Below are 17,599 nucleotides of genomic sequence, written 5' to 3' on the forward strand. Positions count from 1 at the left end.
CCAATTTTTGTCTATCGTTTTCTCCATAATCACTTCCGACCAACTATCGATGACTGCTTTTTGACAATTGTAATCAACCAAGCTTCGGATGGTCGTTTTCTATCCAGCAACAAGAAAACTATCGACCACCATTAATTCTCCCAACCATTGTTGGCCAACCTCCGACAAAACTTTTTACAACCATGGTCGACCAACTTTCGAAGAACGTTTTTATGGCAACTATTTTCGATCACTGACAGTTAACTTTTCTATATCATTTTTTCTGCAATCGTTGTTGGCCAACCTCCGACATCATAGATCGTTTTTCAATGACTGTTGCTAGCCAACTTTTGTCGATCGTTGTTCAACGACCATTATTGTCTTCCATCTTTCGTCTACAATTTTTCGATGACCATTACTAGTTAACATTTGTTGACCATTTTTCAATTACTGTTGTCAGTCAATAACTTTCTTCAACCATTTTCAATAATTATTGATGGCCAACTATCAATGACCATTTTTTTGTGGTCGTTGTTGACCAAATTTAATCGATTGTTGTTTAGTAACCATTGTCGGCCAAATTTCATTGACCATTTTCGATGACTATTGGTAGTCAATTTTCGTTGACTGTTTTTTGTGATCGTTGTAGACCAACTTTCATCGATCGTTTTTTATAATAATTGTTGACCAACTATCGACAATCTTTCTTTTGGTGATCATTGCCACCAACTTTTTTCGATTGTTGTTCAGTGACCATTGTCGGCTTACTTTTGTTGATAGTTTTTAGGTGTCCGTTATTGGCCAAATGCAAACAACCATTTTTCGATGATCACTGTCGATTGACTTTTGAGGATCGTTGTTGCTAACCTCTGATTATCATTTTACTCTAACTGTCCATTAAATTTAAAACTTCTAGCTTCTTGATCTTCAGAAAGTTGTGAATGTAAATTAATTGAGCTTCAGTCTTTTGGAATTCAAGTAAGGTCGTTTAATCTTCCAATTCTTCAATATTTGATGATCTCAAAGTCGATAAGAACTTTCACATCTTGAGAGCTTTAGAACTTCGAATATTCAATTCTTTAGAGCTTCAATTCTTCATTCTCCAAAGATCCTCCCTTCGAATGAAAAGGCAAGGTCTCTATTTACAGAGGATTTCCATAGGTTTTTGTGGGCTTTGGTTTAGTTGCCTTATGGGCTTGGGGTTTCGCCCAGTTTTCTGATGGGCTTAAGCTTTTGGGCTTAATGTCTTCTTTGGCCAAAATTTCTACTATGGGCTTAAATTTGGTAAGGCCAAAGCCATTTCAATTGCTCGACCCAATACATTTATAATCTTCGCAATGGACTCGATGATCTGGCAAAATTTAATTGGCTGAAATTTCTCATTCAATATGTATGCACTACACTATACTAAAAGCAATACAAAGTTCAAATTCCACAAATTAAATTTCTTCCAAAATCTCGTGTTAACAGAGGCATTTTCAAATATAGTAAAATGAATCAAAGTATTTACAAAATATATCAAAATTTCATATCTATGTCTATCATGATATTGATAGACAATAATAAAGTATTCATCTTTATAACTATTTTTAAGAATTTTTTCATTTACCATAATTTTCTATAATTTTATTAGTGAGTTGTCTCGATAAAATAATATATATATATATTAATTTATGATTTTGTTAATAAAATAAATATTAATTTAAGTTTTATTTTGAATATGCTTTTTAAAATACAATAACTAAAAATAAATAAAATAGAAAAATATAGCAAAAATCATTAAATTAAATGTTAATTTTCATAAATGTAACAAAACACAAAAATATTTACGGTCCGTGTAACAAAAATCAAAAGCCCATGAAGCCGGTACAATATTTTTATATATTTCAGATTTGCTTTTGAATAATGCAGACGATTTGTTACTTCTCTCTCTTTTTTTTTTTTTTTTTTTGGTCATTTATTCATTTTCTCTACCATATTTCTTCATCCACTCTTCAATTTTCTTTGTTCTATTTTAAAGGATTCAAACTTCTGCTTAAATCTCCTTTTTCATCTTCACAGTTTTTGGCAAGATTTTTTGAAGCTATAGTTAACATGATTGCTTAGCATGTCAACATGATTGTTAGATTTGAAGTTTTTAACGATCAATTACATTGGACTACACGATCGCTTATCATAATTAACACAATCATTTTCCATGATCAACACGATCATGTGCCATAGTCAACACAGTTGTTTAACACAGTCAACACTATCGTTTAAATTTGAAGTCTTTTTTTCCATCGTTAAAAAAAAACTACATGATCGTGTATCATGACCTAAACAATAGTAAATTATTCATTTAGACTATAATGCACAATCGTTTAGAAGAAAATTACTTGCGCTCGCGTGGCCGATTAATCTCGTGTTGTCTAGAAATTTTTTTGCTTTTTTTATTTTTAGAATTGTTCTATAAAGTGTAAATATTTTATCGATTTTTTATATTTTTAAAAACCCCAAAATTAAATCCTTGTTCAATTAATTTTTTTTTTGTAAATAGTTTCAAATTAAAAATGAAAGATTTAGAGAAAAGACATAGTTTTGCTAGGAAATTTCATTAATGTCCTAAAATAAAATTTATTATATTGATTATGACTTTATATATTTTTAGGACAATTATATCCTTATTATAATTATTAATTATAAATGATTTTTGAAATTAAATTCAAAATAATTTTTTAATTCAACACTGGAAGAAGAAGTAAAGAAGAATCGGTGTGCTTCAATGTCATCATCATTATCGTCATCGAGAAGACAGAAAAATATGTAAATGTGGGAGCCATCACAAGCCAAAATCAACGAGTGAGATTCCATCATCGGTCTGGAGATGAAATGTTCAGGATGGTGGTTGGGAATGAAGATCAAACGGTGAGACGGGATGTTGCGTTGGTGAGCAATGATTTTAGTTCTAAGATCACAAAAAGTGGCATCTTCTTCAACCTTGACAAAGAACAAAAAGGCATTCAAATTTTGCACCACAAACTTCATCGCATCTCCGTCATATACGATTTAAAATGTTATTAATAATAAAAATGGGTAGTTTGAAAATTTTGGTAACAATAAGTCAAACTTATGATAAAACATTTTATTGTAGGCAATAATAGTTAAAAGGGGTTTTAACTAGAATAGTCTAAATTGCTACATGATATTACACAATGAGCCTTTTCGTTCTAATATATTACATAAAGTCCTAAATGAGCCAACATTTTTCACAAAAGAATGAGCGAATTTACCTTATTACCCAAATTTCATTAATCTTAAATAATATTTTCCTTAATTATCAACAACCATATTTATTATATCAATTGTAACTTCCTTAATTATCAATGCTTATATTTTTTTTCATAAAAAATTTGTTCTTTCTTCCTCCGTTTCGTAACATATATTCCGGTAATGTTGCTTCTATTTGATTTTTCACCTATGCTACTGAATAATATATTTATGTTTTGTGATTTGTTACATATATACTACTGCATATATTCAATAATACATATATAGATTTTTTCTCATGTTCTGTAATTGTTTCTTACTCAATTTATATACTACTGCATATATTCAATAATTACGGCATGTTCCGATCATCTTATTCATGTTTTTGTTTAGTAAAGTTATCGTGAACAATATATACATTTATATACTACTGTTTAATCTACTTTTATTATATGTTTTATCATATATATACATCTTATTCATATTTATGTTTTATGATTTGTTACATGTATATTACTGCATATATTCAATAATACATACATTGTAGTTGAATTTCATTATATATCACTACATACATAAATGATGTTATCAGTATATACATTTGTATATATACAGTAACAGTTATTTAGTGACACATACAGTTTAGTTTTTTTGCCTTCGTGTTTCGTATTATTTTCTTTATTTTTTTTCTTGATTCAATTAATATTTTCTTTGAATTCGTACATATATACTACTGCATAATACGTTTATGTTCTGTGATTTGTTACAAATATACTACTACATATATTCAATAAATACAAAAATTAAAGTTGTCATCCTCCCACCGAATGTAAAATGTTCAGTTGGTCGACCAAAAAAGATTAGAATTCCTTCTAAAACAGAGTTCAAGAGACGCGTTAAATATGGTCGTTGTGGACATGTTGGCCATAACTGAAAGAGATACAAGTTTTTCTTATTGAATTAGCTTTTCCTTCTTATTATTAGACTTTTAGTATATTATTTCGTAATTTTATTTGAAATATTCATATTCCAGTTTTTAGTTCAATTATTTTATTTCCATATTTTTCCATAAATTTTTAGCGTACTAATCAAATTTTCTCAAATTAATATATTTAGTATACTACCTTTCATACATAATCACTATTGTTTCAAACACAACTTATTATTTTTTACATATTAATATTAATATTTGAAATAAAATACATAAATCAATTTAACAAATTGAAAACACGAATTTTCATTCATAAAATATACAATGTATTATTTCATATATACTATTCATAAATCAATTTAACATATCCTATTTTTTGGCAAATGTAAGTCAATTTATATGTATTATTGTATATATGAAGGGGTATATATACACTAAATAACAGAACCGGTATATTTTTTTTTTTTTGGAAACTGTATGTCAACATATATTTACATGAATTGTATATATCAAGTGGTATATATCTAAATGCAATATTATGGAATCAAAGTTTAAAACGTTCTATGAAATCTACAATGTTATATATGAATTGTTATATATATGAAGTGGTATATGTCTAAAACAATTATTTGGGAATAAAACATTAAACATTCTAGAAATACTATGATTTAATGGAGTACAGAAAAATATAACGAATTGAGGAAGACAACTAATCGGATGTATGAGGTGAACGAAAGGACGAAAAAAATTGAGAGATAATGTGCAGGTAGATGGATTTGGTGAAGAAATTCAATTGATTTCCGACGGATGAAGTTGGTGAAAATGTTGAGATAATGTGCAGGCGAACAAACGAAATAACGAAACTGGATAGAATTGGTGAAGAAATTCAATTGATTTCTGGCAGAAGATGTAACAGAATTGGTGGAGAAATTGGATAATGTGTAGGCAGCGGATGCAGGCAGTGGATGACGAAGATGAGAAATTAAGTGGAGATGATTTAATTAAGAAATAGATTTTAGAAAAATATTTCCATATTCAAAGATATATTATAAAATAATTAAATATATGATTTGATTATAATTTAAAATCAATTATATAATTTAACGTTTTTGGTGGAATAATAAATATTTTACATTAATTAAAAACATAATTAAGGAAGTTATATTTTAGATAATAATAATAAATATAATATAAATAAGGTAAAAAAATACTTATTAATTATAAATAAATTACCTATATAATTAATGTCAATCAAAAGGATAGAATTTTCTTTAAAAATATGTAAATTCTAATTAAGTAAAAAATGTTATTTTAAGATATTTGTAAAATTTCTCAATTAAATTATGTCTTTTGCCTAAATGTTTCTAGTTAAAACTCTGTTAAAAATCGGTAGCGGTATTGGTAGGTCACACATGACACAAAATTTTGGAATGGGCCGAGAGGAAGCCCCAAGGCCCAGGTTCCGAATCATTCTCGTTTAAGCTCTTCTCTTTACGGGACAATTTCGCGCCAAATCAATGGCAACTCCAACTCCAAGCAAATTGAAAACCAACTCCTGGACCTCAACCTAAATCAATGGCGCTGCTGTGTTTTTTGCTTGATCTCAGAACCTTTCCTCCTCCCATCCTCACCGCCTTAACCGATGTGAGAACAGAACAGTTCTGAATCAGATTCCTACAACTCTCATTTTCCTTCTCTCTCCTCCTCACCAATCTCACAGTTTTTTTTTTCATTTCGTCTTCATCTGTTTAGTCTTTGTTGCAGCTCGCCAATCTCTATGCAATTTCATCATCATCATCCGCTTCTAGAATCGGCTTGTGCTATGTGAAGAATGCCTCCTTTGTTCCTCATGATGTTCTTGTATGAATATGCAAAAACTTTCACTCACATACGCACACACAAAGATAGACACACGATATTAGATCGAAGGCGTTTGAAAATTTTGTTTTCTCGTATCTGAATTGTTTGAATAGCTGAATGAAACAGTTGGAGGTTGCGTATAGTCCTATTAGATGCTTTAGTCTCTGTCAATTTCATCGTGCTGTGAGGAATTTGCCAACGGATGCCTTTATTCCTGAAATCGATGGCTATGAAACTCTTCGTTGTCTTGGTATCTCCCTTTATAATTTCTTTTTACTTGCATTTCTGTTGGATGTTTATTGAATTGAATTTGGTTGTTGCCTGAAGATGTGAAATTATCGGCTGTTTTAAGCGATCAAGTTCTATACTCGTGGGAATGTGAAGATGTAAAGAGGAAAGTGATTGTATTAAGCGCATCTTCACATTATGATTTGGATTCAAACTTGGAAAGAACACTTGAGGTTGGCCATTTATTTAGCTGAACTGCTAAGATTTTGGTTCACCTTCAATTGGTATGATAACTCCAATAAGGGTTTTTTTTTTCTTTTTTGGATTGCGTTCTTAAATTCCTTAGGAGGCGGCTAGTATGCGTGTTTTAGTTGAGTTTGTGATCTTTGAGCAGAAGTCAAGTCATCTCAACGTCATTGAAGAGGATCCTAATGGGCTAATGAAACGCATTTCTGACTTTGATGGCTGCTCTCTTAAATTATACCTTCCAGGTAGACACAGAACAATGGTTTACTCTCCTACACATATCATGTGAAAAGAAATTAAGTTCTGAGAGTTCATGACGTGTTATAGCTCTGTGGCTGTTGATTACTGTGGTGATCTTTCACGTGATCACTTTTAATTAATAAGAAACAACAGTTCCAGAAATTTTTACTAGTTGGTGCATATGTATTCATTTACAAGTGGAAAATTCCGACCATTTCTGATCCAATGTAAAAATGGACGTCGTAGAGCAATCTTGATGATGGAAAAAATTGTATAAAGGATATTACTTCATTGACTATTGGGGGTGACTAATGCATATCAGCATCAATCTTTTGGTCTATTAGTGATTCTCACTAAAAAATCATCGTTCCTCAATGTATATTAATCTATTTAACCATGATTTTTTACCATAGTTATGAATTCGTTTTTTCACCTGGTTAGGCACCTTCACCTCACAAACTATAATCCTCTGATGTTTCTACGTAGTGCATCGTAGCTTTCTATTGGCAGTGGAATGAGCTGAAATAAGAAGTTAATGTTTAAATATTTAACAAATTCGCAGATGTCAGAATATTTCAAAGCCTTGTGAGACGTTGGTTGCAAGACCTCAAGGATGATATGAAGGAACCATTATTAGCATGTTTTGATTTTAAAGAAAACCTCATTTATTCCACGAACCAGATAACTTGCAACTTGTATACGACTGTCACGCAGATGATTGATGGTTTCTCCACTTGTCAGGTATATTCTGTCAATCAGATTATAGATTCTTTGTGCAAAACTTCTACTGTCATGAAACCTACTTCTATAATTAATTTGGCATATCCAAATGAAAAAATAAATTAGACTTAAAAAATATTTTTGGGCCTGATACTTTGATTGAACCAATGATTTATTTGAATTATTTTTTTTTCAAATTTGTAACAACTTAGTTCACGAAATTTAGTAAATTACTATTTAGATTTTTGGGGCAATTCCATAAATAATGTTGTCGGACAAACATATTAAAAAATAGGCTATATAACAAATTTAGAGTAAAGAATGAAAGTATTATCACAAAAAGGTATAAGGCTCGTGGATCAAGTCCATGAGTTCAACAAGCCAAACATAAATACCCTGTCAGCATACCATATCAGCCAATAGTCGTGGACGAGGTCCACAGTTTTATCCTAACTCGGTGGACCAGGTCCACGCTTTTATCCATACTCGTGGACCAGAGTTGTTTTAAATTGTACTCGTAGATCAGGTCTACGAGTGCAATACTTTTTTTTCCTTAAAAAGAAGAGGAATACACTTAAGTAAATAGTCCATTATGAATTTTTGTAACACTTGTCAACTGAAAATCACGTTTATAAAGTCAGACACCGAACTACACAATGTTTTTTTGTTCTGATTCCTAACTGTTCAGTGTTTTCTTGTTCAATTTTTTTTCCAGAGGCAAATTTTGATATGGGGCGGCTATTTGGAGTATTATATTAGGCGATTAAGGGTATAGTGGTAATTAGAAAAAGAGTTGTTAGCGGATTTGTTAAAGATTGAGGTAGTGAGGAATGAAAGGTAGACTTTATTATGGTGAATGAATCAGGGTGTGGGAGAATTCTCAAGAGAGAAGGATCCAAATATGTTGGAAGACTTGGTTTATCTTGTAGTTTTTTATTTTTTATATTTCAGTATCATTTTAGCTCTTTGTGGATTCGGTCAGATATGTAGTCAAAAGAAATAGATCAAATTTAAACCATGTTTATTTGCAAATGTTGCAAAATGTAAAGCTAAAACAATGTCCATAGCTTGGAGTTCAACTAGACTTCATATTCTCCTAAGTAGGAACAGAGCAAAATACCAAATGCCGAATGTAATGCTTTCGTAGCTTTATTCTGTATTCTTAGGCCTTGGGTAAGAATTTTAACTGTTACTGAAAATGTTGTAGACATGCAGATGCCATGGTATGCCATTAGAAGTCTATAGAAGCGAAGGGATAAAGGAATCTTCCTGTGCAATTAGCGGGGATTTTCTGGATACCTCTGGCATAATGAAAAACTCGATGAAAGTTGGAGAGAAAACAATCCTGTTCCTGCCATCAGCTCAGTGCCTTGATAAGTCTCAACAAAATGCTTCACAAATTAAATTTGACGTCGTACAACGAACCAACTTGGGAACCTTATGCGAAAGTAAGTTGGTTCTGAAACTAAACTTTTGTCAATTGCCCTCACTGCCTTCCCTGTTGGTATGTTTACTACATCTGAATTTTCCTTGAGATAGGAGAATGTATACGAAATTAGCATTTGTCTGATACTTTCCCCCTTCTGTTGCTCCATTATCCAAGTCGCGGAAGAAGGTGTTTTTTTTATCTCAATTTACTACTCTTACTCTTTTGACTGCCTATTTTGCATCGTACATCTATAATTCTTTCAAAATAGTTTTTCAAACGAAGATTACACACTGTTACTTCTAACCGTTATGTAAAGTATCACCAATAATTGGTTTTCTTACCTACTCTTATTTTATTCTGTAAAAAACCCTTTTCCCGCTTCCCTTTAAGTTGACTTGAAGGTTATGGGTTGGTGACCTTTCTGACCAACCCAGAACATGACATAAATAATAATGTATTATATATTAATGCTTGCACGTTCACTAAAGACCGGTGGTCATCTTTGATTTTTTATGCCAAACTTTAACTTCTGTCATCAGATGAGTTAAAAAGTAGTCAACTGTTTATGGTATCTCTTTTTCTAAGTTTTGACAATTCGATGTAGGTATTATTATGGGAGCCGCCTATGTTGTAGTTCCATCATCTTTACGTGAGCTAGAATCTGCTTCAGCAGACAATGATCCGTTTGCGGTTAATGCTTTAGGTGCATAGGACTACCTCTACTTATTTGTTTCGTTGTGCTTTTCGTCAAGTGCTTTATTATTTATTCATTTCTTTATTTGGTAGCTTTTCAAGGACTTTGTGGTGCTCTCCACTCACTAGATCAGGGTTTGATTTGCCTTTCAAAATGGAATATGGAGACCTTGAATGAATCAACATTTCCTTGCTATTATATTCTACAACCGTCACAAAATGGATCAATGTTTCTTAGGGTAATAATCGAATCTTTCCCATGACATATGAATTTTCTTTTCTTATTTAATGATAATTGTCCTTACCTAGAATTCTCTGTCTTATCGTTTTGGTTTAGAATCTATTCCCCATGATCAACTATAACGAGTGCAAAACACAAATTGGTTTAGCTTTCTTGTCAGTTTACCTCTGAATTATTAAGGAAAAATTGCAGCGTCTTGCTGCCTCCGAGGAAGTTCACTATGTACCGGATATCAAGTCTTTGATTACCACTCATGTTAGCAAGGAGATCCAGAGTTCCATTCTAGTCTCATTGGAGAAGGTTGAATTTGTCTTTAAACTTTTGTAGGTGCATTATTATATAAACTGAGGAAGAAATAAGATGCCGTTATGCTATTCTTTTTAATTATTTCATCGTGGGGTTCATCTTCAGGTTGAACTAAAAGACTACAACCCGTTGATGCATGAAAGAGGCCTCCACCAAAAACTTAATGTTCTCGTGAAAGAAAGTTTGGAGTTCCGGTAGTAATCCTCTTCCATCCTATCATATATTATAGCTTTTTTCACATTAGCCAAGGTGGTAATGAATTAATTAATCACTTATAAATTTTCCTTTTTAACTAAACTATTTGTAACTTTGTTTTCTTTATTTAATTTTCTACCGATCAAAAGCAATTTGGTCAAATAATTTTTTAGTACAACAATAAGGGAAGAAATTTGATTCTCTCGTCATTGAAGACAGATGGCATGTCAATACTACTTAATCAAGTTTACTTTGACAATTTTGGTCAAAGGTTAAAACATATACATTTTTTTCTCTTTAGTTTCCTAAGATTTCAACAGCATTTTGGAATTAAATCGTAAAACTAGAAATGAATTCTAAATATAATATCCTACCTGGCTCTACTTTCTGGACCTGGTGATGATTGCACTAAAAGTCTAAAACAAAGCTGTCAGAGTCAAAACGAAATCTAATCCATCTTGGTTTTCTCATTAAAAATCGTGGGAGACTACCATTATCCTCCTTCCTCAAATCTAATTAATGTCAAATAATTTCCTGGAGACAAAGATAACATACAGTATTATAGCCTGCAATAATATGTATCACATTTCTGTGCCACATCCCACATTTCAAGGAAATTTGGCGGGATTTCTTGTCAAACTTAATACGACATCACATCTGAGAAGAAAAAAAATTATGTATTTCCCACATTCTGCATCTCCCAATAGCGTAGTCCTTAATTTATATTTTGAAATTTTGGTTGCAATGATGATTACTAGAGCTGAAAAATCATAACTTTCTTTCTGTACACAGGCCATCAACTCCAACAGCAGAAGAGGGAACCTCCGGCAAAGAAACGAACGTCCATGATTCTTTAAAAGGAACTCTGAATCATGTAAAAGACATTGAAATTGTAACCACCCCAATGGATGGCACAGAATCTGGAGTTGCTGAAACTTGGGAGAAGCTAGTAACTCATGAATTCCCTGAAACATGTCCAGTTTATGTTTCCAAAGATAAGTTGGATGGATTTTCTCTCTCTCTTTCGTATGGCAACAGACCATTGGCTGCCAAAACGTCAAGGATTTTAGAGAGACTTGAGGCACCAAGACAAAGAAGTAAAGCTACATCTCCTAATACTCTTACCATTGGCTTGATTGATCCAAATGCTCCAACAAAAAAGCCACCAATCCCGTTGGTGCCAGTTCTGACCCGAGACCAAGGCTTCACAGGTACTCAATCTCAACTTATGAAACCAAATTTCAACAAACACAAAAGGAAGCGTACATGACAACCCATCCCCCAAAAGGTAGAGTTTGTTTTTTAATTGATAAAATTGGGTAGTCATATCATGCTGTTCATCATTAAATTCTTTACATGGAGTAAGAGGAACAATACTAACCTACTCACTAGTCCCTAGTGGGTAGATATCCAAAGATCACCGTTATATCTAAAGGTAGTTTCTTTTATTGTAGGTATGTATTAAATAAGAAATAGTGGGAAAGTTTTTAGTAATAGGTAGTTTAAGGATTGTCGTTAACGGGTGGGGAAGAAGTTTTGTTGATAATGTCTTGGGTTCGTGGGTTTTGTTCATTTCTGTGCTTGCCAGCAACGTGGGGAAGAAATTGACCTAAAACGAAGAAATACAATCACCTGGAAGAAACTTTTATAAAAAATGTAATGTTCACACATGGATACTTCCTTTCTTTTCTTTTTTCTTTTTTTTTTCTAATTTCACACAATGAACCAAAAAAAAAATTTATAAATTAGAGTAAAATATCACAATCTATCAATGATGGATTGGTATAGATATGAAAGACTTCTACATGATGGATTGGTATAGATAAGAAAGACTTCTACATGTGTTCATCTGTATCATTATAATCACAAATAATAATTCATCTTAATTTATTATAGATAAATTATGATATTTTACTATATTTATAAATATTTTCAAATATTTTATCATTTAAAAATTCAAAAATTAAACTTAAAGATAATTTTCATATATTGATTTATGGGGGATTTCATTGTCTACCGTTCTCAGAGTGTTTTTAAAATTTAAGCAAAGATTTCTTTTTTAAAAAAAAAAAAAATTGGTCTCGGAATTAAAATGCTTAGAAAAACAAATGAAAGGCCATGCCAAAAAAAATTATGAATAGAAGCACAGTTCTTAGAAATTGAAAATCAAAACTCCGGGGATCTTTGCTAACAATTTTGCACTGCTTTCTCATATTGTTTTGTTGCCTTTTCCAACGTTTTAGATAACATTTTAAAATTTCTAGCCAATTTTTAAATCTAAATAAGAAAAAATAGTTTTTAAAAAGAAATCTTTTAAAAAATATCACGGTAAAATATTTATACTGTATATAACAATTTCGAAAATAAGAAAAAACCCCTGAGTCTATAATGGAAAATATAAAAAATGTTTCGTCAGCTACGTCGTCAACAATGCGCGTAATATATTTGATAGACGATCGTTTATATTTGACTATAGTTTAGATTTGATCATTTAGATTTTTTTCAAGATTTTCTATATATGCTCGTTTAATTTAGTTACACAATCGTTTAGATTTGGTACACAATCGTTTAGATTTGGTACAATTTTTTTTCAAGATCATTTAGTACACGATCGTTTAGATTTGGTTAAACGTTTTTTCAAAATTCTTTTGTTATATGATCATTTATTTTTCTTGTACACGATTGTTTGGATTTGACTATCTTAATTTAAACGATAAGATTCTTTGGTACATGATTGTTTAGATTTGACTATTTTTTTTGTACACGATCATTTATATTTGGAATAGTTAAATCTAAATAATATTTTTTTCAAGATCTTTTATATTTACTATATGATCTTGAACAACGAAATAATAATTTGAAAAAAAAATAAAAAAATAGATCTTTTTATTTTTGATACATGATCTAGAACCAAATAATAATTTGGGAAAAAAAAGGAAAATATGAAGAAAAGAAATATGATGGAAAGAAAAATAAATCGGATAGGAAGAAGAGAAGAAAGACGATAAAAGGGAAGAAAAACCTTGAATATTTTTAAAATGACCAACTTCATGGGTTTTTAATTTTGCTACATGGGCCGTAAATATTTTAATCGTTTGTTATATTTATAAAAATTTTCCTTTTAAGAATTTAATTTTATTTTCAAAATTTGGCTTAGGATTCAAATATATTTTCAAGGATGAAAAAGTTTACGATAATTTTCTAAAATAAAAAATAAAAAATAAAATGGTCTCCAAACAAAACCTTTATTTTAAATTTTTTGTTTCTTTACCTTTACATGACTAAACACTTGAACTCGGTCCCATTTAAAAAATAAAAATGATTTTTAAATTTTCTTTTTGTAATTTTCAAAATTTAACTTGGTTTTTAAAAATATTTCTAAATCTATTTTTAATTATTTGCTATTGTATTTACTATTTTCTTTTCAAACTAAAATAATCTACACCATAAACACATATTATTATAATTCAAGCTAAAATAATTTACACATCAAACACAAGCTATTATAACTCAATTATAATAACATTAGGCTATAATAATTTACTCTTTTACTTTAAACATTGACTTAGTAGTTGGTTTTCTCCTTTTTAAAAACAAAGTTTTTACTTTTTAATAGTTTTTAAATTTTGTATTATAGTTAATGTATTGAACTTTAAGGATTTGTTTTAAATGATAAAAACTGAAAAATATTTACAAATATAATAAATCACGGTCTATCTATAGTAGATTACTAGATTAGTATTTGTGTGTATTTATGTTATGATAGTCTATCGCTATATTTTATTATATTTGTGAATAATTTGATTCATTTTGATATATTTGAAAACAACCTTTAAACTTCTAAGGTGTGTTTGGGGGAGGGAAAGAGTTATGAGGGAAAAGAATTATGATAATCGTAGGATTATGATAATCCTAGTGTTAGGATAATATGTGTTTGGGGAAGAAATAGGAAAGGTAGTGTTATGATAGTATGTGTTTGGGAAAGAGATTATTATAGTAGTGTTATAATAATATGTGTTTGGGGAAAAGATTATTATTGTAGTATATTATTATAATATGTGTTTGGGCGAAAGATTATTATTATAATATTATTATAAAATGTGTTTGGAGGAAGAGTTATGAGTGTAGTATTATTATAAAACTTGTTTGGGGCAAAGATTACGTTAATTGGATTTATGATATTTTTTAAAATTAGGAATATTAATATAAGAATAAAAAATATATAATTAAATATTTTTTTAAATGATCAATATTCAATTATGTAATTAGAATAACCCAAACATATTTCTGTATATACGTTTTCAATTTTTTTTTTACGTACCGTGTGAGTAACAAAATATGTGTTTTCTAAAATAGTTAAATTGAATCCCATTTAATAATTTTGTTTCTTCTTTTATGTTATGTCGTGCAAAATTAATTCGTAAATCCGTAAATTCATTAGCGCATTTAAACATAAATTATTTTCACGTGTACGCAATTTAGAAATATTGTAAAAAAGAACTTCAACGAAAACAGTACATTAATACGATAATACAACAAAATGATACCATTACATTAGAAAGCAAAATGAAAATACAAACCATAAAACTTGAAGAGAAAGAGAAGATCGTTAGATAGTAAGACAAAACAAGTAAGAAGAAGAGCATATAGTCGAAGTAAGAAAAGCCACTAATACAAATACAACAAACAAACTAGTCATCGATTTTCTTGAAGAATGATGCTGCAGTACGGGTACTTCATATTGTCGGGAACCTCAATAAAAGCTTTCATGTCATTGACGTTACGCATGAGTACACGCATTAACCGACGCCTATCCATCAATGTCAACTCAGGGATGGCCTCCAACTGTCGAACAACCTCTTGACGTGTTTGGCTTGCGTCTTGACGTACTCAATCGCAGTGCGAATTACGTCCCCACTGTCTACGACCTGTCCTCCACGTTTTTGCTTAGATCCGCTCAAAACATACCTACCTTCACTTACTCGATCGGTTCTTGTTCCCATCAATTCATTAGGCGACATGTTCAATCCCTGACTGTACATTGGCTGGAAGTTCGTATCCGACGCAGCGTTAGCGACAAATGCTGCGTATCCAGCAGGATCGTTTGACCCAACGTCCATAAAACTCTTGGCCTGACCTTCCGTTGTAGGATCTTTGCCAAACACATACGACAGTTCGTCATAGTGGAGAAACGACTCATTAATGAAGCCCTTGGCCGCCAGATGACTCTGTAGAAGTGCAATAATAAATTGTTAGTCCATTTTTTTAAAATATATTACAGTAATTGTTCAAATGATTAGTAATGCACCTTTACCCAATCGTCGAAGACTTCTTTCTCTACGACGATGCTCTGCGACAATGCATTTTTGTTCATCATTCCACCTAAAACCACTACAAGTTGAGCCACCCATCTCCGCAATTGGATGGAACATTCTTTTCAACAATTTTATTCGGCTATCGATCGTTGAAGGATGGACGTTAGAACCTGGGATCTTGAAGGCCATCATTCTCGACAGCTGATTTAGGTACCTGGGTCAAAACATCCCATTGTCGGACCTCCACCCACCAGCATTGACTAACTTCACGAGGCACTCGACGAGGCCTACCTCTTCCTCTTTAGTCCAATTGTGCTTAGGTAGTCTCGATGAACTTGCCATGCTAGAAATGAAACGAAAACATATTAGTTTCATTAATTTCCTAAGATTACATACATAGTACATTCAAGTCGTACTGAATAATAGTTTCCCATTAATTTACTTGCGTAATCAATACATTGAAGATAAATATATTCCGAAAACTATGACAAAATAAGACCCAATGCAAGCACTACTTAAGTATGAAAATGAACGATGAATATTTAATTGTTCTACTGGTTACGCAACTTCCATTTACTAAACATTTCTTCAGCAAGGTCGTCTCTCCACCGAGTCCACTCATTGGACGTCTCTATGTAATGTAAGTCATCGGCGACACTAGTCACGTGGGTGGAATCAACCTCATCTATGTTGTCCACTATATCAAAGGTTGTCATCTCTCTATTGATAAGGTTGTGGAGGAGACAACACGCAAATATTGTACGACATTGGACTTCTACAGGGTAGTATGACTTTTCCCGCAGTATCGCCCATCGACCCTTCAAGACACCAAATGTTCTTTCGATTACATTACGAGCAGATGAATGCTTCATATTGAAGAACTCTTTCGACGTTTAAGTGTATTTTCAGCGCCATGCCATTTTTGCAAGTGGTAGCGTTGGCCTCTGTATGGTGCTAGGAAACCCTCTACATTTGGGTACCCGACATTAACTAGGTAGTAATAGTCTGTCATCACATTGTCCGATTTAAATATCGCAGCTGTTAATTGCAAAATTGCATTTACAAGTACAATGTCGTTGGTAGTTACCATTGGACACCTTCAGGCCATTAGGTCTTAAAATGGCACCACGGAGGATGCGTGAGTCCGTAGCTGATCCTTCCCAACCGACAAATACGTAAACGAAATCTCCTTTTGTGTCACACACGCCAAGTACATTTGTGGCGACCTCCTCCTTGCGTGTTCTGTACTAGCCCAATCACTTTCTGGAACGTTGACTTTTATGTACGTTCCATATAATGCACCTAGGCAATTCTACAACGCATATCTGATGATTATTGACAAGATCAAACGTGGTTGGGGTGAAAGTACGAAGTTGCAGAGAAATGTGTACCTCATTACAACTCTTAAGATTGCTAAATGGTGGAGAATACCTTATTAAGGGTGGAAGTTCGAAGTTGGAAATTAGAATGTAGTTTTTGAAGGGTTATGAATTAAGTTCCATTTGGATTTAGTGGTTTCAGAAAATTAAGTGTAAAGGAAAGAAAAGTATTGAGAAAAGTAATATTTTGTCAAGAGAAGCGAAGCATTGCGCAACATGAGAGTTGCACTTAGGAAAATTTTATGGCAGAATTACCAAGTTGACAAGGCTACTTAGGAACAAGAAGATGACAAGGCTACTTAGGAACAAGAAGATGACAAGAGAGCTCGATACTCGAAATTGTTCAAGGACTAAAACTTTCAAGGACGAAAGTTTCTTAGCGAGGGAAAATTGTAACACCCCGTAAACTTAAGGAACTTATTTTAGGTGTTACATTAAGTGGAATTGGAAGTTAAGGAATATATTTGGTGTTTTGTGTTTGATTAATTAAATATATATACATGAGTGTGTATATTTAATTAAAGATTATGGAGTTTGCTAGAAATTGTTATTAATTAAAACGTGAGAGCCAAGTATCCCAAGTTGTTC

General features: G+C 31.7%; 2 protein-coding genes across 5 annotated transcripts; one reads left to right on the forward strand and one right to left on the reverse strand.

Moving 5' to 3' along the window:
• Window positions 1-5,527: 5,527 nt before the first annotated feature.
• Window positions 5,528-12,006, forward strand: LOC103495109 (uncharacterized). Of its 4 annotated transcripts, none has more exons than XM_008456567.3 (12): window positions 5,528-5,803; window positions 5,912-6,019; window positions 6,146-6,269; window positions 6,347-6,480; window positions 6,594-6,738; window positions 7,296-7,474; window positions 8,661-8,901; window positions 9,487-9,585; window positions 9,669-9,814; window positions 10,009-10,116; window positions 10,228-10,316; window positions 11,110-12,006. In XM_008456567.3, exons 1-12 carry the CDS (start codon window positions 5,735-5,737, stop codon window positions 11,585-11,587), a joined length of 1,920 nt encoding a protein of 639 aa, XP_008454789.1. In that variant the 5' UTR covers window positions 5,528-5,734; the 3' UTR covers window positions 11,588-12,006. The 4 variants fall into 4 exon arrangements, with proteins under 4 accessions (XP_008454789.1, XP_008454790.1, XP_008454792.1 ...); XM_008456568.3 differs by having other exon boundaries at window positions 5,924-6,019; XM_008456570.3 differs by having other exon boundaries at window positions 5,529-6,019; window positions 6,133-6,269.
• A 4,177-nt stretch (window positions 12,007-16,183) lies between these two features.
• LOC103495178 (uncharacterized) lies at window positions 16,184-16,504 on the reverse strand. Its single transcript, XM_008456647.1, has one exon. It carries the CDS (start codon window positions 16,502-16,504, stop codon window positions 16,184-16,186), a length of 321 nt encoding a protein of 106 aa, XP_008454869.1.
• Between the last annotated feature and the right edge of the window lie 1,095 nt (window positions 16,505-17,599).

The sequence above is a fragment of the Cucumis melo genome, chromosome 10 (genome assembly GCF_025177605.1).
Source record: "Cucumis melo cultivar AY chromosome 10, USDA_Cmelo_AY_1.0, whole genome shotgun sequence".
Classification (NCBI taxonomy): domain Eukaryota; kingdom Viridiplantae; phylum Streptophyta; class Magnoliopsida; order Cucurbitales; family Cucurbitaceae; genus Cucumis; species Cucumis melo.

Bases quoted from the DNA above. Each gene is read 5' to 3' on its own strand.
- LOC103495109 (XM_008456567.3), top strand. From the start codon at position 5,735: ATGGCGCTGCTGTGTTTTTTGCTTGATCTCAGAACCTTTCCTCCTCCC. The intron at 6,270-6,346 runs GTATCTCCCTTT...TGTTGCCTGAAG, and splicing joins TGAAACTCTTCGTTGTCTTG to ATGTGAAATTATCGGCTGTT. The intron at 10,317-11,109 runs GTAGTAATCCTC...TTCTGTACACAG, and splicing joins AAAGAAAGTTTGGAGTTCCG to GCCATCAACTCCAACAGCAG.
- LOC103495178 (XM_008456647.1), bottom strand. From the start codon at position 16,504: ATGAAGCATTCATCTGCTCGTAATGTAATCGAAAGAACATTTGGTGTC.